Genomic DNA, 22968 nt, shown 5'->3' with positions numbered 1-22968 from the left:
CTTAGACATTTGGCACAGTATTCGTCTAAATTCAACACAAAAACTTCACCAAGGCTACATGAGCTGGGGCCTGGTTTAGACTTGGTTTAGTACTGGGTTAGTCCAAGGTTAGTCCTGGTTTGGACCCAGTTAAGTGCTAGTTTGGACTGATTTACACCTGCCTGAGAGCTTTTTAGTCAAGGTTTAATCCCATTTTAGACCTGCGCTGCAAAAAACGCTATCCAAGTTCAACGTAAAGGTCCTAAATTACGCAAATTTGATGCTTAAGTCATATTATACTTTTACCTGATCAAAAACAGACCTGGAGTTGTGTTTTGTTTCATTCACACATGTTTGAGTATCCCTTTATTATTAGTCATCTCCAAAGCTCAAAATGCTCTGTTTCAACTTGTCATGAAGCAGTAGTTTTCAAGTTAACAGCTCCTTTTTACATTTAATTCAGTAGAGATTGGCAATTCCAGGGCTGAGATCATCCAAATGATTCTAGTGCAGGTGTTTGGAATTTAAAAACACAGTGGAGCACTTCCTGTACTACCACATGACATCGCAAGTGTTTTCTGTTTGAGAGAAGAACTCAGCCTAAATATGCATGCTTTAGTATGTGTTAAACGTGTGAGTGAAACAAAACACAACTCCAGGTCTGTTTGTGATGAGGAAACAACATTATAACAGATCAGATCAGAAAATAGCGTAATATGAGCCTTTTAAAGTGCATATGACAGGTTAGACTCATGCCTAGTTGCCTGGTTTAGTCTAGTTTAGCCTAGATTGGTCATTTTGCTTCCTGGATGGACACTGGCAGCAGATGTGACCTAACCACCATAATGCGAACAAGGGACAAACCTAGTCTAATTTACACAATAAATATGAGCAGACAAAATATATGACAACTTCTTGATTTTTCTAAATGAAGGAATTTGGATGAATGAACAGATTTTGTGCATTAATGACATGGATAGAGGAATTTAGTTTTAGAACTCAGCACTACTCCCTGTAATTTTCAAATTTTAACATTTCAGCTTTTTCCTCACAAAGTGCCACTTAACTCATGTAAAACTATGATAAATATTGACCACAGGTGCTATCCCACCAAACCAAGTTAGAATAATAAAAAAAAACTGTCTTATGCACTTTGAATTCAAGATTTTGTTTCTCAAATCCATGCAAAATATTCTAATTTTAAGTTCTCTACATACATTTTTTTTGTTTTAGATCAGGTTCAGTTTTGATGTAGACCTAATCAGCTCTGATAAACCCTCAAAGTCTAGATTGAGTCTTAGTTTATTTCTAGTTTTAAACTGCCTAACCGGATTCACAGAGTTCGAGTCGTGTTTACTTCTCATGAGACATAAAACTAGTGTACTTCATTGGCTTTATGTAGTGATGTCATTATAAAGTGTTTTGGGTTATTCATCATTTTATACTCAACAATTTTAACTCATTTTGGTTAGTTTAGGTAAGAAATGGAACTTTCTACCTTGAACTTTCCTGCAATTGGCCTTGTTTGCAACATGATATGATTTTATCTGTTAGCCTTTGTACAACACCAAATGATGTTGGTAGAAAAGTAGTTGGAGCAGGAGTAGTGGACTGGACTGACAAATGACAATGACTAAATCTGGATCTTGTGTTTAGAGATGGAGGAGGACCATCTTGGATAACTCTATAGGACAGCGCAGAGCCTCTCCAACAAACAGAGAGCAGCTTCTAGTGGTGGAGAGTGGAACTGACTGGACTGCTCTTAGACCGGAATGATTTTACAAAGAGGACCAGGCGATTTGACAAGGAAAAAAAATGTAATTGGACCAACAGGGCAGGCTGGACAAACTCAGAGTTATCCTACTCAGACTGGGTCAACTCAGAGTGGATTGTATTAAGTCAAGTCATAAATGCAAAAGAAAGTGTGTCATTTTTGCAGATTTTAAACATAAAGCGTAATTATTCATTATTAATTTTCAGTCTCCTTCAGGCAGCAGGAGACTGGGTCAGACTGGGCTAAAGCTTTAAAAAGTGACTCTGAGTTACTTCAGTTTGAGTTTGAACAAACTCCAAATTATGACAAACCTGCTTGTTTAGAAGTGAAGCTCCTTAAGCAGAGCTCCCGGCTCCATGCCTCATTCACTTGTTCCTTTCACTCCTTATGATCACAGTCTGATAGAACCACTGCTAGGAGGTCACCAGTGCACGCTTCTGTTCAGAGTGCCTGTTCTCCGTCTGGTCCTGCTCCTCTCCTGAGAGCTCCTCCCCTGAGAGCTCCTCTCCGTCCCCTGAGAGCTCCTCCAGGTCCTCGTCTCCCTCTGTGTTCTGCTCCTCAGTTCTGTCCCTGAGCGCCGTCAGGAGCAGCCGTAGCAGAGCGTTCTCGTGCCGTAGGCTGTCTGAGGTGTGGGTGAGCTGCTGTAGTCTCTGGACAGCCTGGCTCAGCTGGCGGCTTTTATCACGGTGCTGCTGCTCCAGACTGCGCCGCTCCTGTTGTAGCTCCTGGTTGTGGAGGTGCAGAGCGCGGGCATCTTGGCTCAGTCTGTGGTGCTGTCTCCAGAGGTGAGCCAGCTGCTGGGACAGGCGCTCACAAGCCCGATGCAGCTGTCCCACCTCCTCCTGTAGGGCCTGCACCTGGGCCCGGAGCAGAGGCTCGGGGCCCCCCTCTCCCCCAGGGGCCCTGTGGGGGGGGCGCACAGAGTCTGAGTGCTTCAGGACGAAGCGCAGCAGGTTAGGCAGAGTGAGGGGCTGCTCCTCTGGGAACTTGACGCTCTGATGCTTCCTGAAAGAAAAACAAAACAGTCAGCACCTGCCACAGGAGGGCGCAAGGATGTGTCTGCAGTGGCAAGCCCCAACCCTGGGCTTAGAGGGAAGGGGACACATTTAAAGTTACCTGTCGTCTGTACAAATGTCCCTGTAGTTGTTTTATCAGAAATGAATTAGTGACATTCAAAAAAACTAACCTGAAAAGGCAAAAAAGGTTCCCCAATTGAAAGAGCAAAGTAGTGCTTCAGTTTAGCCCTGCTATGTGATCAGTGATTAGACCTTAACACGAGCTTTAATGACACACTAGTCCACATGTGTTCTGACCTGTATCTGGGGAAGAGCAGGACGCTGGGCACTCGGTCCACCATCATCTCCCAGGGCAGGTCGTTCAGAGCCACGTTCACCCTGAGACACACAAGAGCTTGAATTATTGGTCTTATGGGGACATTTTATTCATTTCCTGGAGACTGATCTGAACCTGTCCCACACTTACTAAACCCTAATTTAACTTATTGTAACCCAGATGTGAACTTTAAACCATGTTGTTGTTGTCTAATAATGAAGGATTTACATCGTGGACCAGATTTCTGTCCCAATAAGAGCAGCAGATGATGAGTGTAGTGTGTGCAGACTGAGCAGAGTGTGTGTGTGACAAAGAGATAAATACCAGTTCACATCAGAGATCACAGGTACCTGTTGTATATAGCTGTACTTCTAAGTATAAAATACAGATTACTCTCATGGTAAAATCTACTGCAGGAATCAGTTGTAGAAGAAATCAAAAACTACTCAGAGAAGAAATGTATGCAACAGCAGGGGAGTGCAGTACCGTACCTGGCCACAGTGAGGGCACTGTGGGGCTGCAGCAGGCGGGCCAGTTGGATGAAGATGTGGTGGAGCACAGAGCAGAAGCCACACCACTGAGTGTAGTAGAGCAGCAGGACGTCCTGCAACACAGCACCAAACTGAGGTTAGTCCTGTTTTCACAACACTAAGACTTGTATTGGTCATGTTCTAGTCCTGGTTTAATTTAGTCCCAGTGAATGATTCACAGGAGAAATGTGAGAAACTCCACTGTCCAGGAAACAAAAGCACTGTGCAAACTAGTCAAGTCTGACACATACACACAACTACAGAGCAGCAAAAATAAAACTTAACTTTGAAGGCATGCAGGCGATATGCCTGCACCCAGAAATGTTACACACTGCTGTTTTACACTCTCATTTACAAAACATCTGAAATGGTTTCCAGTCATATTGTTTATTAACCAAAAATGGATAATGGAGAATGATTTCATTTTACAAACCCATTCCTAAAAACATTTAAACTGTTACATGGTGTTAGTCATGTGGCATAGGGTTACACACAGGGAGTGTCTTTTGCATAGCTCCAAAGCAGGTACCTGCTGCACGTCCAGCACCGTGTGGCTGAAGGAGGAGCTTGTCACCTCGGTGATCAGGGCTGGAGGAGAGCCTCCCTCCGTCTGTCCCACCAGGTATCTGTGCAGTCTATTGTAGGGGGCGCTGAAGTTCATGATGAAGCCCTCTGCAACACAACAGCACATCATCACAACATGTAAATGTCACCACAGTCACTGGGATGGAGCGGGCAGAGGGACTCGTGGTTATGCAAAAGAGACCTCTGACACACTGGACGAGGTGGAACAGGAAACGCCTCCCGGCGAGGGGCTAGCACTAAAGTATTCTTTTTTGTTAGGATCCAGGATCTGTGCTATTGTGGTCTGGGGAGACAAGGTTGCCCCACACAGGACACCAATGGAGAAATAATAGCTAAATACAGAATGTTCTGGACGCTCAAAGACACTTTACAGTGCATTATTCATTCACTACATACTGGTCATTGTTGTAGCCACAGCTGCCTTGGGGTAGGCTGATGAAAGTGAGGATGGCAACCTGTGCCATCGGCCCGTGTGACCACCACCAACACTCACACGCACCACATTCATACTAGGCAGTTTGGATAAAGTGCCTTGCCTAAGAACACAAGAACAGATGAGTGTGATTGTGCTGTACCGAGGTCCTGTGTGAGTGTGGCACGATGGATGGGCTGGAGAACATAGTGCACCTCGTCCTTCAGGTCAACAATGGCAGCAAACGAGCGCTCATGAGCTCCGGGCCCCTGAGGCTCCTGAGGCACTGCACTGCTACTGTTGTGTGGGGCACCCAGCCTCACTGCCAGGGGCCAGTTGAGCTCCGCATCCAACAGGTAGAAGCGCAGGGTCTTATTGGTGAGACAACGCAGCCCAGTGAAGCCCACAGCTCCAGTGGCGGGGGCGGGAAGGGCTTCATTTTGTGGAGAGGCCTCATTTTGAGTGGCCTCTGTGGTAAGAGGAGCCTCTGTGGCAGGAGGGGCCTCTGTGGCAGTGTCCCTGAGGGGCGCAGTCCGGGAGCAGGCTCTGTACTGTCCCAGGGCACTGTAGTCTGTCAGGAGGCTGCAGCAGGACACACTGGAGGAGGGATGGAGGCAGCAGTGAGGCAGAGATGATGGGCCCACAGAGGGGACTGTGCAGACTGATGAGGTCCTGAGACCCGTCCCATCCAGGCACAGCTCACAAACAGCAGTGGACTGAGGCACAGGCACAGAGTGGCAGCATGCAGTGCCTCCACTAGGACAGGAGTGGTACCGCACTGCCATGTCTTCAACCTGAGGAAGAGAACACTACGGTCAGAGTAACTGTAACATACGTCAGTCCTCTTCGGAGTCAGGTGAACTGTTCAGAGTCAGAAAAGGACTGGCCACTGGGCCTGCAATACAGTATAGCACTCCCTACAGGGGAGAGGAGGAACTGCAGCTCTGACCTGCTGTAGGAGAGCACTGGGCTGAGGGTCCAGAGGGTCATAAGGCAGGAACAGGAGCAGAGCGGGCCCTTTGAGAAGCTCCTCCTCCAGGAGGCGAGACTTGGTGCCAGGAGGCTGCAGCCATTGGAGGGCGGTCTCATAGTGTTGAAAGACCCAGCTGCAGATGACCTCAGAGGTGAAGTTGAGCTTAGATCGAGGAAAAACCTGTCAAACACAGACATATGAATACAGCTGACCTTTGTTATCTATGCCTCTTTAGACCACACCATGCACAACATTTACATCAAACACACATGTAACATGTCCACAAATGTGCTGCAGTGCCAATGTTACACCTGTATTTGGCGCTGTAACACTGACAAGTCTTATACACAGGACAGGTTCTTAAACAAGTTCCACTATGAGAGCCACATTGATTTTTCTCCTTTTTAAGCCAAAACCTCATTTAAAAAAATACTGTAATAAACAGTCTTTACAGATCCACTTGACATTTGACACATTCATATATTTTTCTAAATCTGACTTGGTTTGGTGGTATAGTGCCGGTGCTAAATATTAATAATAGTTTTACATCAAATACATACAAAAAATTAAATAAATAAAAAGTTTGTATCAGTGAGTGAGTGAGAAGAGACAATTTACACAGAATACCCACAAGGAAAGCATTTTTCGGATGGTTAAACGGTGATTTTACAAAATAAAAATTGTCATTTTTGTCAAAATCATAGTTTTTGTGTAATTTAGACAAGTTTTTGTCCCTTGTTTGCATTATATTATGTGGCCAGGTGACCTCTATGCACGTCATATCTGATGATGAAGATATAAAGTAAAAAAAATAATAGTAAAATTTGTTCAATGTTTTTTTCTGGTACTTAGTAATGAACAATAACATGCATTTATCATCCTTTTATATTGTGTTCATCGGGCCATAGACATAGTTTGGGGGTCCAGGACAAGAAGCCTTATATGGGCCCCTCCATTATAAATTAACAGGAAGAGGGATCAATTCTGGGTCCTTAGGCCCCAGGACAACAGACCCTTTTGTCCCCCGCTGTCGACTCCCCTGGTGTGATGTTGCTCTAAACAGTAGAAACGACACAGTGGCCTTGGCATGCCTCACCAGTGACGAGTTGAACCTTCTGTGGAGGTAGACGCTGCCCTCCTCTGGCACGGGGAGCATCTGTGCCACATGTCTGCTGGTGACCACGCCGAAGCGCACAGCCCCACGGAAATCTGACACAAAACACACCCATAACTGACCGCTCCTACCGACAAAACCAACGCTCTGTGAATATAAAATGTGGGAATCTTGAAAGATCATTCATCAAATTTAGTTAATGCCATTATTCTAATAAACTTTAACTATTACCATTTTCCCTTTTAATAAGGTTGATCCATGTTTTATCAGAACAGAAAAAGCTTTTTCTCTGCAACCCTATTTGTCACAGACTTTGAATGAAAAATAAATACATTTTTTAAAAGTGTGAGCTTTTAGCATGATCTAATTTTACTAATATGACACGTTTTGTGTTTCACTGATCATTAATGTCTTTGTCCTGTGTGTGAATGGAATGTTTTGTGCCCGTTTACTGTCATCACCCTGCCAATGGGACTACAGATGAAAATGAGCCTGTACGATTAACTCTGGCACATTTACATCTGTACTGACTGATGTTGAGTAACGTGCACTGTCCCATAGTTAATAAATAAACATTTTTAAAGAACAGCGCTGCCTCACCCCTGCGGAGGGCCTGCAGGGCGGAGCGCAGGTAGGTCAGGTACCCCGGTGGCTGTGGAGACGAATGGAACTGGAAGAAGCCCACCACCCGAGGCTGAGGACACAGTACAGCGGAGTTTACACTTATATATTCACATGTTCAGAGGTTTGAGTCCAGATCAGGAGAGAACGGTCCTACCTCATGATAAGACAGGAAGTCCCTCAGCACGGCCTCTGAGGGCAGGTATGTGAGCGGAGTGAGGACCCTCAGCACAAAGCTCTCCACGTACGGGGCCACAAACGGACCCTTGTACTCAATCGGCCCAAATCTGAAACAAAATATTAGCCTCGTCTGTAACAAGATCAGCCTTTGTAGTATGCGGTGTATATAAATGTAGCATTAGCAATAACAATGTGTAACTGTCCATTTTAATAACGGTCAAGACTTTGCAGAGACATGTGTTCCCCGTATCTGACCCTCCCTTCACTCAGTGCTACAGGTCACACAGTCAGGAGCTGCTGTTTTGATTTCCACACACTTGACTTAGGTACCATAGCGGCTGAGTGGTTAGTCTTCATGCCTGACAACAATAAGGTTCTGGCATCGACTCCCAGGTGACATGTGCAGAGTTTGGCTGTTTCTCACCGTTTTTTTTTCCAGGACTTCTGGTTTTCCCTATCAACCCAAAACATGCACCATAGGTCAAATCCTATAGCTAAGATAGTCCTGACCAAGACTAGCTCAAGATGGGAGATGGGTCTGGAGATGGGTCCCTGGACACTGCAGCGCTCACTGCTTCTGAAGGATGGGTCAAATCCACCGGACAAATTTCCCTTGAGTGTTAGCAGATCATATTTCTGGATTCCTGAATATGTAACTGGAGCACAGTGATTGTGCTCTGGGTCTCAAACCTAACCACAGTGTTATAGTTTAAAAACGGTCCATGGCCGACCCACCTCCTGAAGAAGAGCTGGATGCTGGGGTACTGGTACAGACGCCGCTGTTTACGGCAGCGCCCATGGCTCCACCAACAGTTCACTGCCACAAACTGCACCTGCAGGGGGCGATAGAGAGGTGAGCTGGCCCACATCAGCAGGGAGCAGAGAACAGAGGGTACAAAGGGGGCACAGGGACAGTAAGGGGTACAGGCCAGATGACGTGGAGCGCACACACACACAGAGGGCGCAGAAAGCACAGGACAGGTGTACTATGATGATGGTCGTACCTGTTTGGCCAGCTTGTGTGCCACCAGCTGCAGCTCTTGCCGTGCAGCCATGGAGTGGGCACACCAGGGGGCATAGAGGAAGAGCAGGGACACGTCTGCTACACTCCTCAGACGCTCCACCTGAGACACACACACACATATTTTTTGAAAAAAAAAAAAAATGTTAGTGGAGTTAAATGTTTTTCTTGGCTACATAAGTCCATACATCTTACTTCATATATTTGATGTCTTCAGTATGTATATAAAATGGAGAAAATACACAATGCAATATATTGTACTTTATTTTCGCTGTAAAACTAAGAACAGCCCTGCCAAGAAATTAGGAAACAACCGCTCTTAATTTTTCTATACTTCATCATATTGGGAACAAAGTATGTGAGGTTTGTGACAGATACTGTGTTTGCATGGATCACAAACATCTGCAGAAAATGTGAGAGAGAAAACTTCAGGAAGAGCAGGTTTTAAACAGCTCCAATAGAGGTTGATTTTTTCTGTATAATCAAACAGCATTGCTTTTGCAATTTGCCAACTGACCCACAAATATGTTAACTTTACTCAACGGAAATGTTCGATTTTCAACAAAAAGGTGAGAGTGACCAACTGAAAAACTGTTGGCTAATGCTGGCTAGTTTGTGACTGTAATTTTATGTGAGAGACTTCTTTAAGGGTACAACTGAGCTCACCTGTTGTGGTATATATTTAAAAAAAGCTCTGATTAAAGTCTCACAGCTTCAGACAGTGCAGGGCCCACAGTTAGCGTCACACCCCCGCAGAATGTGGATGACATCAGCTGCAAATTATCATTACTTTGCCAGCAATACTTTATGTCCTGCTGACATTAAAAATATTGACACTGTGACTAAATTCAACAGGTTCTAGCCATGTTATGTCTGTGTGTATTTCTAATGTGGAGCGCAGTACTAGCCATGCACTTAACGGTTAACGAGTCCTCACCTGATCGATCTGTCCCAGGTACAGGTCCACCACAGGAGCCTCGGGGGAGAAGAAGCGCACTGGGGGCCGGGCCGGGGCCACCACGTTCTTGGCACGGCTGAAACCACAGACAACAAATTCTATGGGAAACACTGAAGTATACAGCTCATTAGTCTAAGATTATAAGGGCACAAATGATTTTTATTTGAATCATTTAATCTAATTCAATTTGTGGAGTATAAATGTCACTTACTGCCCGTATTTAATGTTTAAGGAGTAATTTTGGACCAGTGCAGTCTCTTTTATAAGTTTATGATAATGTCTTCAGCAACAAAGTCCAATTTTGTCATGTCATTTGGGACTGAAAAAGCTGGTACTAATTCTGATACTATAATCTTAAAGTTACTGCTGAAATTAGATAAAATAACACAGAACAGATCCAAGTGTGTTATGTAGCTGTTATTTATGTCTCAACGACAGAACAGCTTTGTATAAATACAAATTCAAAAATTAAAAAGTGCAAATGTCTTCAGTACCAGCGCTTGACACCTGATACCAGTGTTGTTTTTAGACTATACAACTATTATTACTCCTGTTTTAATGGCAAACCCTGTACTTTTTCATATGGCTGTGAGAAATGCACATTTTGATTAAATGCAATTTTTGATTATCAATCAATTAACAACTTGCAAAGGTGGCAGTTTTTCCATTTCTTCCACAAACAACAAAATCTCCAGTCTTATTCTGCATAAAAACAGCTCACCCTGTAGTTTAGATCTATTCATGTTCTGAAATGTGATTCTTGTTTTAGTTTGTCAGTTCAGATTTCACTTTTTAGTCAATAATTCTAGACGTGTTTAAAATATGAACTTTGAGCAAAGAACAAATCGTTAAACCCTGATTTAGACTTCAAAAATACAGTATAACATGACGATAATCTTAGAATTTCTTTCTCTCCAACTGGTTCAAGAACATTCTATGGAGTACACCAAACACAGGTGCTATGATGTACAACATTACAAATACAACGTTTATTGTTTAAGACACAAAGTTCTTAAAAATGATATAGTTCGTTTAATGTAGTCTTTTTAAACATTTACTCTCAATACTTAACTTCACCCCACACATATTTATTACTCTTTGACCTCGTTATGGGCCTATCGTTGCATCAAAGCGCCTTTGTTCACAGACAATCGCAATGCACCTTATTGTGATTATGAAAAACATTAAGTAGAAAGGAAACTGACTCGGCCAAAGTTGTGGTTGGGACACATTTGCATTGCAGGACATCTGTTAATCTAGCAACCTCCTCACGAGACACAGAGTTACACGTCCACGGTCCTAATGCCCAAAACAACAACGCCCCAGAAGACTTGAACCTGCCCCCAACTTATGTACAACTAGATAAACATGATGTGTCCTGCTTATTTGGTGTGTTAGCTGTGGGAAATAATGCTTTAGGACCAGCTAATCCTGTCCAGTGACACCCAAGCCGAAGGTGAGCTTAAAGGTCCTGTATTACACTAAATGTGTTCTTGTGAGCTGCTAGCCATGCTATAATGATGTTACCTCCTCAAAAACATACTGGAGTTGTGTTTTGTTTCATTCACACATGTTTTAGCAATCCTGGTTTATTAGTCTGTCTATATCTCCAAAGCTCAAAATGCTCCGTTCCACCTTGTGATGTCATGAAGTGGTACTTTTCAAGTTAACAGCTACTTTTTACCTTTAGTTCAGTAGAGATTGCCAATTCCATGGCTAAAATGATCCGAGTGATTCTAGTGAAGGTGTATGGGGTTTAAAAACACAGTGGAGCACTTCCTGTATTACCACATGATGACATCACAAGGTGGAACAGGGTGTTTTCTGTTTTGAGAGAATAAGTCATCCTAAATATGCAGGGTTTGTGGGTTAAACATGTTTGAAATGAAGTGAAATGACATAAAACAAAACTCCAGGTATGTTTTTGATGAGGAAACATGAGTAAATAGTGTAAAATAGGCCCTTTAAGTCCTCTGAGCTTAAAGCCTATAGTCCCAGTCTGACACTTTACCGCTGCTCTGGGGGTGCACTCTAGCCTCCCCTTTACCTGCATGTGAACTTGACAGCCAGGATGAGCAGCACACCGAGCAGGATCGCCCCGCACAGCACCTCGGGTCTCCGGGCCATTAGGAACACGACCTGCCGGAGAGACTGCCGAACCCGCACCCGGCGCAGCATTACCGCCTCTGGTCCGCTCTCCGTCCCATTTATACAGCCCTCCCGGCGGCTCTCTACGCGGCCATTTGCCTGCCGGGGGAGGGTTGAATACCTGGGCAGCCACACACGAAGCTAACGGGGATTGGGCATGACTGCGTGGAGCGGAGAAGGCTGTGAAACGCGGCCGGATCAGACCAACCTTTCTTCCCCACGTCGACTTTCCACTTCCGCAACAATGACGCCGGGGACTGGGGGCAATGTGTCGCGTTCCTAAAAGCGAAGGCACCAAGCCGGAAATACTAGCATTGTTTCAAACTCATTTTACAAAAGAAAATATATTTTGGATTGACTATAATTAAGGTAAAATAAACTCTTATCACGTGTACGTTTTAGAAAGCCACTTTCGTCATGATTTCGTTTAGCTTTTTTTTTTTTTTTTTTTTCTTTACCACGGCCCCTTGCTGAAGCCAACGTTGCCGTGACAACTACTGAACACAAGATGGCGGTCTCGTTTAAAAGTTAATAATTATGCCACATTTGTGAAACTCAGTAAAATGTAATGCCATGTCCAACCATTCAAATACATAGAGGCTCCTTTATTTATAAAAGTATTGATTTTAACATTTGAAAAGAAATAAAAGTGTGCAACAGTGCAATTAACAATGCAAAAAAAGACAACATTAGAAAGACAACATTAGAAAGTGCATCTTTAAGATTAACGATGGCATTTTTCACGTGAAACCTTTCTGGCAGAAGGTCGACCTCCAGCCTCTTTCATGGTTGTTATCACTTTGCCTGGAATGTCCTACAGTTTATAAACACAGACAGCACTTTAGATGGTTAGATGACATTTTCTTGGACAACTCAAAAATGAGAAGAGGTATTTCCGTTAACAGAAAAAGCAGACATTTTTTTAACTGAGAAAAGTATTAAGTCAGTCATACAAGCATTGGTTTATCTCATTTAGAGCATTGTCCATTAGTTTGGTCATTGGCCTACAAAAAAAATCTTAATAAAATTGAACTGACACAGAACTGCTGGACTGACTTTGAACTGCTCCATGAGCGAAGGTGACGCTCACCAGACTGACAGAACAGAATGAGCTGGCTCAGTCTGTAAGAAAAGGTCTCTGTTTACAGAGCCTGTATGTCTTTACAATCAGCTGATCAACATGGTACCAGACCAGACACTTAGCTCTGATGCTCTGCCTTTACCTAAAACCAATGCTTTTAAGAAATCCCTATTATACAGAGCTGTGTCCAGTTGGAATAATCTGCCTCCATATTTAATACACATTAAAAAGGAGGACCTTTTTAAAAAGAAATTAAGACAAAAATAGTACTTAACAAAGAAACTGCAATTCAATGTTAAAATATTTCAGGTGAGACATGTGTAAATTGAAATTGTAAATTGCTAAACATTTATATGTGGCAATGTTTGTTAAAAAAAAAAATTTTAATTATTTTTCCTAACAGAATGTCTGTGAAATGAACATTTGTTTTGTAAAGTTGTAATGTTTAAATGTAATCGTGTAAATGTGTTTTATGTGGACTCCACAAAGAATAGTTACTGCTGCGGTAAAAATGAAAGGGGACCCAAAATGAAAACTAAAGAACACCTCTATCTTTCATGTATTCAATTAAAGGGGTTTTTAAGGCTAATAGTTGGTTTGGTGCTGTCACCTGCTCGTCTCCATGGAGATCAATACATTTTATGCCATATCACGTAACATTTCAGGCAAAAACCTAACATCTCCATGCATAGATTGGTTATAGAAGGTTTCAGACTCTTCCTCAGAACTGACTGTGAACACATTCAATTAAAAACTTTAACATGGCATCAACAGAATTCAGGCAACTGTGTATCTCCACAACAGGAGACATGCACAATGCAATAACCAACAAAGTCCATGATTTTAAAATTATACATTTTAGTCATTGAACTGACTAAGAGAAGTGGACCTCTGTGGGTCATTTTTCATACCAAGCCAGAGGCCTTAGGGAAAGGCCAACAGTGCCACAGCACGGTCCTCCAGGCAACATGTGAATCAACTGCTCAGAGCCACAGTCAGATAAGCGTTTGCCCTGTCACCATTAGTGCACCCATGGGGCTGCTCTCAGGTGCGTGTGCACACTGCTCACACAGCGTTTGTGTCGGGGTGCAGGAGGCGCCGCACCATCCGGTCCATGTTAAGGATGGGGCTGAAGTACAGGCCCCAGTAGAACAGACAGCTGCAGAGGAAATGAGGGGTGATGGGCCACAGCAGCACCAGGAACAGACCCTGAGAGAGCAGCTCCCAAAGGTGGTTCCACAGGTCCCCAGGCACGGCCCTGCCACACACACAAACGCACACAAACACACACACATTACATTATCACCTTTTATTGTCATTTTAAAAATCATTCAAAATGTCCTGAAGTAATAGTTGTACCTGATGCCGGCTCTGGCCCACAGCCTCCAGAGGGCGCCTACGTCCAGCACAGACAGCTGCATGGCATTGACTATGATGAAGCGAGAGGTCCAGTAGTGCACGGACAGCCAGTCACAGGCGAATTCTGCCATCAGCTGGTACGGCAGGAGCGCGTACTTCACCAGGAACTCCGCCCACTGCCTCCTACTGGGCTCCACCTGAACCACAACAACGGCGTGAAGACACCACCACATGGAAACTCAAACATTTACAAAAGGTAATTTCACCAGCACCAGGATCCATCATACAATTACCCATACCACAGAGTGTGCAGAATATTTTGTGACTTCAACCTGCCCCTCCAGTCTTTACCTGTGAGTAAGTGAGCCCACTCTCCTCCGGCTGGTCCCTGGGAGCCATGGCCGGACAGCAGGTGTGCAGGAAAGGCAGGAACATGTTGGAGTATTCAAACAGGTACAAGTAGAGCAGTGTGAGCCGAGGAGAGCGCTTCAGTGAGTACAGCAGGAACAGAGACATGCCTGGGTACGCCGCCTGCACAACAGCAAACGTAAACAAGTTCAGTATTTCAGACTCAACGGCAGCAACAACTATAATTTGATTAAATGTCACAATGAAATTATTGAAAAATTTGGACTTTCACAGGGTATAATGTAAACAGAACACCATCAAACAAGAAGTCCTCAGTTTTAAAAGATGCATTAAGTTCTGGTGAAGGGTCCGTGACTTGCTCAACTCATGGAAATGCGTGTTAGTGTGTTGGTAGTGTTATTGCTTTGCCTGGAATGTTCCACAGTAAGGCCCATTGTCATAGCAATCAACAATTCAAAGCAAAATATTATATTATTTGAATGGTCAACCATTCTCATAATGGCACCTTATAACAGGAACCCCATGAATAGCCAAAAAATATTTGGGAGTCACCAGTATGTCTCTGTGACGACAGCGATATTTGATTCTATTCTGTGGAACCATCAGGAAAAACAACATGTTCTCCATGGAGAAAAGAAGGTTCTATTTCATCCATATTGACCACAAGGTGGCGTTCATCTGGGATTCATAGAACTGCTGTTACTTTTGTTTTAAATCCTCAACCTACAAAACTGCAAAACTTGGCAATCGTCATGGAGATGAGCATGTGACACCACCAACTATTTTTTAGTCATTAAAACAGCTCTAACTGAATGAATGAAAGATTCATGAGTTACTATGGAACATTCTAGGCAAAGTAGTAACATTTTTATGTGACAAGCAAGTAAAGGTACAAAGCACAATGCTGCCCTGTGATTGGTCCAATCTCCTCACCTTATACTCCCACAGATTCTGTGGTGGTTTGACTCCCAGAGTTCTGACTTTATCCAGTTCAGCCAAAACAGTGCGTCTGTGAGCTGGGTTTTGGATACTGTAGGGAGGAGTCAGCAGCTCCTCCTCCCCCAACATCAGGAGGAGCCTGGACAGAACACAGTCACATCTCCAGTCACAGAGGACACACAGAGGACACACAGAGGACACACAGAGGACGCACAGAGGACGCACAGAGGACGCACAGAGGACGCACAGAGGACACACAGAGGACACACAGAGGAGGCACAAAGGACGCACAGTCACATCACATCTCCAGTCACAGAGGACACACAGAGGACACACAGAGGACGCACAGAGGACGCACAGAGGACGCACAGAGGACGCACAGAGGACACACAGAGGACACACAGAGGACACACAGAGGACACACAGAGGACGCACAGAGGACGCACAGAGGACGCACAGAGGACGCACAGAGGACGCACAGAGGACGCACAGAGGACGCACAGAGGACGCACAGAGGACACACAGAGGACACACAGAGGACACACAGAGGAGGCACAAAGGACGCACAGTCACATCACATCTCCAGTCACAGAGGACACACAGAGGACACACAGAGGACGCACAGAGGACGCACAGAGGACGCACAGAGGACGCACAGAGGACGCACAGAGGACACACAGAGGACACACAGAGGACACACAGAGGAGGCACAAAGGACACACAGTCACATCACATCTCCAGTCACAGAGGACTCACAGAGGACACACAGAGGAGGCACAAAGGACACACAGTCACATCACATCTCCAGTCACAGAGGACTCACAGAGGACACACAGAGGACGCACAGAGGACGCACAGAGGACGCACAGAGGACGCACAGAGGAGGCACAAAGGACGCACAAAGGACGCACAGAGGACGCACAGAGGACGCACAGAGGACGCACAGAGGACACACAGAGGACACACAGAGGACACATAGTCACATCACATCTCCAGTCACAGAGGATGCAAAGAAGACACACAGAGGATGCACAGAGGACGCACAGTCACATCACATCTCCAGTCACAGAGGACATACAGAGGAGGCACAGAGGATACAGAGGAGGCACAGAGGATACACAGAGGACACACAGAAGAGGAACAGAGGAGGCACAGAGGAGGCACAGAGGAGGCACAGAGGAGGCACAGAGGACACAGGAGCTTTTGTACCTTCCGTTGACGTTCTCCTGCAGGAAAGGTTCCATGTAGAGGTGAGCCCACGGCCCCAGGCTCTGCAGCCAGGTCAGGACCTCCTGAGGGCTCCAGTGGGACACGGGTTTAGAGAGCAGGAGGTCTGAGGGCTCCACTGCTCCCATGCTCCAGTGATACCCCAACACCAGCACCTGCACAGCACAAGCAACCAGCAAACACTCAGACAACACTTTTAAACATCAGGAGCAAAAACAGACTCAAATCCCAGACTTAATATTCACACACTGTCCTACAGGGCTGCAAGATTCATCACAATCAAATCAACACGGCTATTTGAATGGGCACAATTCTCAAAAGCTGCAATTTTTGAAGTAGTTCTTAGCAGAATTTCCTCCACAAATAATATCTCCTGTTTTATTCTGCACAAAAACTGCTAACCCTGTAGTTTAGAACTGTACAAACATGTTCTGAAATGTGATTCTTGTTTTAGTTTGTCAGATCAGATTTGTCAGATCTTTTTGTCAATTCCTCTGCGCACGTTTAAAATATGAACTTTTGAACAGAATCTAATTATAACAACATAAATCGCAAATCTAATCACAGTCACAATGTTTGCCAGAAAAATCACTTTTGATATTTTTCATAACATGTTCAGACCGACTCTCTTATCCTCCCCTTATCTTCAGATTACGGTTTTATTGTCCGTACACGTGTGAGGAATGAACAAAGAGCTTGAATCCTTCGCATAGACAGACCCAATTACGTATGTCTCGAAGCTGCAAGGTTAGAGAGCCTGCCACCTGCTCGTCTCCATGGAGATGTTACTGCTTTGCCTGGAATGTTCCACTAATAGCATTAAACTTGTCTCCATGGAAACAAGCAGCTCACAGTAAGAATGCATGTTTTTTCAAGGTATTTTTAGCAATAATAATAAAAAAAAGTAATTGGATAAATCTGAGTTTAGTGTACGGCATATCAGGATTCTACTGGGAACATCCAGCAGCTCGTCTCTGTAATAGACGGATATGTTTAATGCCATACTAGTCAAAACTCTAGGCAACGCAGTGATGTGTTACCATGGTGACAAGCAAACGGCAGAAACATTTGCACTTACATAGGGCACCTTTAAATTGCACAAATCCCCATTGTGATTTAACAGAAAAAGAGTGGAAGAGAAAGTACAGAACTGCAGTAGACACAAAGGCACAAAATGAAAACGTGTTGGGCGGGGATGTCAAAAAGAGATGGACAAATATATCCTTTGGCCGATATTTTGACTTTTGCATACCTTCTATCAGCCTTAAATCTGCAGTACAAGCCGATATTTTGTTTTGGGTCAATTTGGTGCCTCAAAAATGCACACAAAGCTTCATATTACCACTTTAATATGAAGAGAAAACAGCTGAAAATGTAACTACACAGTTCTCTAATGAGCTTGTGGTAAAACATGGCTGTCGGTGAGATTGTGGTGAATTTAAATGACAAACTTTGAGCAAAATCATCAAAATCTGCCTTACACATCGGCAGAGCTTATCGGCCGTCAGTTGCTCTGGATTCTAAATAATTGGCATCAGTGTTGGCCATGAAAAGTCCATATCAGTCGATCTCTAATGTCAATATTATTTGGTTAATCAATAATGGTGATTATTCAGGTGACAATATAATCAGAAGAACTAAACAAATAATAATAGTAGAGTAGAGTTGAAGGCTTTGGAAAAAATATTCAAAGGTGATTTTTGGACAAGTGTTGTGATTGCAGTCTATATTTAAATGATAGTATTTTGTTGAAAGTTTTAAATTTAAAATGCACTCAGAAGGAAAAAAAAAAACAATCTGAATTGGTCAATGGTCACATTTTTATATAGCGCTTTTTCTTTCTAAAGCGCTTTGCATCAAGGAACCACTCATTCACACCAGTTTAAACAGACACGGCAGCATTCAGCACTTTTTTTATGTCGAGAGCAGGATTCAAACCGCCAACCTTCAGATCAGTGGTCGAACACTACCAACTGAGGTACTGTCACCATAATTAGACAAACTAATACAAAAATCACATTTCAAAACAGCCTTGTAGAGATCTAAACTACAGGGTTAGCCATTTTTATGCAGAATAAGACAGGAGATTTAGTTGTTTGTGGAAGAAATCATGGGAGTTAAAAAAAACAACATAGTCTTTGCAATTTCCTATTTGCGACTGTGAATCAGATGCGATTTCGATTAGACTGAGGTTAATATCGCAGCCCTAATTGTGAGAATCGTAAGACGCTCTGTCACTCAAGTTCGACTTTAATTTATGCTTTATTTTAACACAGTCTGATCAGAAAGAACTGACTGAGCTGAACTACAACAGGTGCTGTTAAACAAGTCCCTCTCAAATAACATTACAGTCACAAGCTAGCGACCATAAGCCAACCATTTTTCAGGTCGTCTCGCATTAGGTTGTGCTTGCCAACATGTGCATTGTGTCACCGTGGTAACTGCTGAACACTCTGCAAAAGACATATACTGACGACCCCCCCAGCATGATGTCACTGCAAACTATCAATAATCGTGAATAATCGTTATATCGTGATATTTCCTCTCACAATAATCATAACGCTATCATCTGATATTGTGACAGCTCTACTTTTGGGAGAGATCTGTTAGGTGACTGTGACATGGGGTAACATAGGTGCCACGTGGAGGGCCAGAGAACACTGATCCCTCTGCCACACGGACTCGACAAATATTATCAACCACTCTCAGCGTCCAAACACACACACCCATACACACAAACACGAGCAGATACAGACACACACACACATAAACAAACATTTGGAGTCTGAAGAACATCTCTAATCTAAAGTTTTAGAGCACAGGCATCTGATATCAAGCTAAAAGTCTAGAATATGCCATCAACAACAACCACGGAGAAGAATTTTCTTTTTTTTTTAGCATGTAATTACTTATTCAGGTCATCATATACCACAGACCCTTTCAACTGATGCCAAAAGCCAGAATGGAAGTTAAAAGAAGTGGAAAATAATGCAATTTCAATGGACAAGTTAGGATTAGCTACACATTGTCAAAATTAAAAAAAAAAAAAAAAGATCAAGGTTTTGGCAAATGAGACCCAGATGCATGTGAGTGTTATCAGAGCTTGGTTTGAAAACATTTACGTATTTAATGTAATTTAACTTAATGTGTAATAATCTCATACTAAATAAACAAATTAAGTGTTCGGCCATTTTAGGCTATAATTATTAATTAAAAATGAACTGTTTGGAAGACAAGATTTTTATTCTCATTTCCATAAACATACCCCCCAGATACGAAACAGACATGTTCAAATCAAATATAGCTTTTACTGGTAACAATGTTGATTTATTCTTAATTACTAAAAGCACTGGACATGATGGTTAAGTTGTTAATGGTTAAGGTTAAGGTTAAAGTGCACTTTATTGTCCCCGTGGGGAAATATGTCCTCTGTATTTGACCCATCCAGTTAAATCCAGTTAGTTTAAAACTAAACGGACTCTATCTGATCTGAATCATCACTACCTAAACCCCAGCACCTGCAGCCAATCATTAGTCAGTGCTGGTGCAGCCTCTGCAGCTCAGTGAGTGAATCCTGGAGGTTCTGAGCTTTCACATGTGGTGTGGCCTGTCCATTTACTGGGGATGAGAAAAACTAGTGGCCTCCATCTGCAGGTTATGGTACTGGCAGTAAGACTGACTGTAAGAGCACAGCTTACAAAAAATTCCTTTAATTGTTATGACAACAGTGCCAAGTTTCCATCGCTGTGAAAGTAGAGGAGCAGTCGTTCTCACTAAAATCCTTACTTAAAGTGTGGGATCAGACTTACAGCCACCACTGTGAGAGCAGTGAGGACTCCAGAGAAGAAGAAGCCTGCTCCTTTGTTCTCCGCTCTCCTGGGCTGGTCCTTGCTGTTCCCATATCTGCACAAAGCACAGGACAGAACACCTTAGAACACTGTCTCTATGCCCATGCCTGTGCTGAGCTCCATGAGCATGTCAGGGGAACCAACCTTTGAAAGGCCAGCATAGAGTGTCTTATCAGGGGGTCAGCCTCCACCTCAGCCTTCCTGCTCCGCACAGTGTCACCAAACAACTTCTCTGTGGCATCTCTGAAAAAAAAAAAAAGGATTCAAATATCATAAGTGATTTTTGTTTTTCCCGACCTTATCTTTTTAATGCACTTTTCAAACTTAATAAATTGGTCCTTTTCTCACAAAAAGATAGTACTGGCAGGTTTAACATCCGTGAAAGAACTGCTGGCCTTTCACAGGCAAACAGCCAAAAATTTGACTCCTAGTCACTGGATCAATACCTTTCATTTTATCATTAACATGACATGAAATTAACAGTAGCTAAAATGCATGGAGCCAAAATAAAAACTCTCATTATGGAGTAAAGCCTGATTATAACTGGATAAACTCAAATAAGCAAAGTCCAACTTACAATAAGTGAAACTGAAAGATAAACTAAATAACTGTATGGGGGCTTCAGATTTCCAAAAAAAACAAAAAACTAGTAGGATGTCACCATGAGCCTGAGATTTGGGAGTTTTTTTTTTTTTTTTTTTTTTGTAGAGGTTGATGGGAGGTAGAGGTTTTGTTATCTTGATTTTGTTGTCATACAAATAAAAAATTGATTGCAAAAAAATAAATGATTTATTTCAAGATTAAATTTGAATCAAATCGAAAGCCAATCATTTTAAATTGTCAATGATCATCTTGAGTCTTTATAATGGAGAGGTCTACAGTCAGTCCTCAAGAAGCATGTGGTTTGGAGCAGACAAAGAGGAGGAAAACATTTATTTTTATTATTTTTGTTTTAAATGCCACAGACTCAGTGTCTGTCTCTGTTATGTTTATGAAATTAAGAATGCTGGGGGTTTTTTTTTTTGTTTTTTTAAATAGAGAAATATATTGAATTGAAGATTTTGCACAATAAGGAATACTTTTTGTCATATTATCCAGGCCTACAGAGGTCATAATATTGCAGTTATAGACTTATTGCACAACTCTTCTAAACACAAATGTAGATCACATATAAATCCAATATTGATACTTTGCAGCTGATGTCATCAACATTTCCTGGTCAGTGAAGCTTTGATTCCGTCTCAAATAACATTAATGCTACAGTCTCAACCTACCATTAGCCGACAGTCATTAAGCAAATACTTAACCACGACCACAAACGCCTGTATTGATCACAGGTCCATGAAAATGTGCTGTTTAAATCTTTTTTGTATTATTTGCCATCTCTAAAAGCATCTTTAAGTACATTTGTGTGTAAATAGATTCTCTCTGACACCCCAGCTCTCTGTAATAAACACCAGCATTATCTCCAGGTCAGACCTGAGCAGGATGTTGATCTTGGGGAAGCCCACCCACTTCTCACGACACTCGGGACACTCGTTCTTCTTAGAAGAGTGCCACCACATGGCCAGGCAGGGTCGGCACACGCTGTGGCCACAGGTCAGTGTGGTGGGGTCCAGCAGGATGTTGTAGCAGCAGTGACACGACAGCTCGCTCTCAGAGATGTGACCACTCAAAGGCTCCATATCAGGAGCACCCAGGGGCCCGTCTATCAGCTCCTCCAAGGCAAACTCATCTGTCTCTGTCAGCATGTCTGCAAACACAACAAGACGGGGTGAGAAAGGCAGGATAGTGTGAGAAACACTTCACATTTATCAGTGTCATTATTCTAGTACATCAAAAGAATAATGAATGACCGGATTCCCTCATATATCATTAAGCAGCTTCATTAAAGGGCACTTGGCAGCTTTTCAGGTTTTTCTAATTCTGATTTCATTTGGTGGGATAGTACCTGTGGTCTGTATATATCATAGTTTTACATTGGTTTAGGGGCAGTTTGTAGGAAAAACTTTAAGGAGTAAAGTACAAAAATATAAAAAGTAGCAGTGAGTCCAAAAACAGAAAAGGTTATGAAAATGACATCACAACATTCAAAATCTTTACTCACTATTGACACTATATGAGTGTCAATGGTGAGTAAAAACATTTTCTCCTGTAAAAGCTCACAACATGTCTAAAATGTGAAAGAGCTGCTACAGCTTAATAACAAATATAAAACTCTACAACTCTGCTAAATATTTAGTTTGTGCCTAAAAATCTAAAACAACAAATTCAAGTCAACAGTAGAAAACCAGTAAACAGTTAAACAAAACAGGGAGACTGCAGACTACAGCACATTTATCACTGATACAGACTTTGGGTCAAACAAAGATGAACTGAACCTGTCTCTCCTTAAATAACATGTTTCCCATGTGTTGAGGAAAATAATTGTTGAGGCTAAAAACTTAAATTATAGCCAAAAAATAAAACAACAAACACACATTTTGTCAGTTATGGCCTATAGTTCTGCATCAGTCAG

The 22968-nt window shown here is 42.9% G+C and overlaps 2 protein-coding genes across 2 annotated transcripts in view; both read right to left on the bottom strand.

The window, feature by feature from the left end:
• Nucleotides 1-1066: 1066 nt before the first annotated feature.
• LOC117377240 (thioredoxin domain-containing protein 11-like) lies at nt 1067-11857 on the bottom strand. The gene is made up of 13 exons (XM_033973619.2): nt 11527-11857; nt 9459-9555; nt 8505-8624; nt 8236-8333; nt 7478-7607; nt 7300-7393; nt 6682-6794; nt 5562-5765; nt 4776-5406; nt 4145-4287; nt 3577-3689; nt 3067-3147; nt 1067-2758 (listed from the first exon to the last, which is right to left on the bottom strand). The coding sequence occupies exons 1-13, from the start codon at nt 11655-11657 to the stop codon at nt 2167-2169; spliced, it is 2547 nt and encodes an 848-aa protein (XP_033829510.1). The 5' UTR covers nt 11658-11857; the 3' UTR covers nt 1067-2166.
• A 356-nt stretch (nt 11858-12213) lies between these two features.
• The window catches only part of LOC117376602 (bifunctional apoptosis regulator-like), a 131058-nt gene continuing 120303 nt past the window's right edge, over nt 12214-22968 (bottom strand). Inside the window, exons 2-9 of the mRNA XM_033973115.2 lie at nt 21930-22203; nt 20595-20693; nt 20412-20505; nt 16585-16757; nt 15370-15514; nt 14419-14598; nt 14068-14264; nt 12214-13966 (exon numbers count right to left, since the gene is read on the bottom strand). Of these exons, the coding sequence (XP_033829006.2) occupies nt 13774-13966; nt 14068-14264; nt 14419-14598; nt 15370-15514; nt 16585-16757; nt 20412-20505; nt 20595-20693; nt 21930-22203 (1355 nt within the window). The 3' untranslated portion in view covers nt 12214-13773. The remainder of the gene's footprint in view (nt 13967-14067; nt 14265-14418; nt 14599-15369; nt 15515-16584; nt 16758-20411; nt 20506-20594; nt 20694-21929; nt 22204-22968) is intronic.

Source organism: Periophthalmus magnuspinnatus, chromosome 1 (assembly GCF_009829125.3).
Source record: "Periophthalmus magnuspinnatus isolate fPerMag1 chromosome 1, fPerMag1.2.pri, whole genome shotgun sequence".
NCBI classification, from domain to species: Eukaryota; Metazoa; Chordata; class Actinopteri; order Gobiiformes; family Gobiidae; genus Periophthalmus; species Periophthalmus magnuspinnatus.
Note: the sequence above shows the minus strand (reverse complement) of the source record. Positions and strands in the feature narration are given on the sequence as shown.

What these genes read in the sequence shown, in the direction of transcription:
- LOC117377240 (XM_033973619.2), bottom strand. Translation starts at nt 11,657, where the DNA reads ATGCTGCGCCGGGTGCGGGTTCGGCAGTCTCTCCGGCAGGTCGTGTTC. An exon ending in ACCTGGGACAGATCGATCAG is followed by an intron (nt 8,625 to 9,458) that starts GTGAGGACTCGT and finishes TGTGTGTCTCAG; the next exon opens with GTGGAGCGTCTGAGGAGTGT. An exon ending in CACACTCACACAGGACCTCG is followed by an intron (nt 4,288 to 4,775) that starts GTACAGCACAAT and finishes GTTGTGTTGCAG; the next exon opens with AGGGCTTCATCATGAACTTC.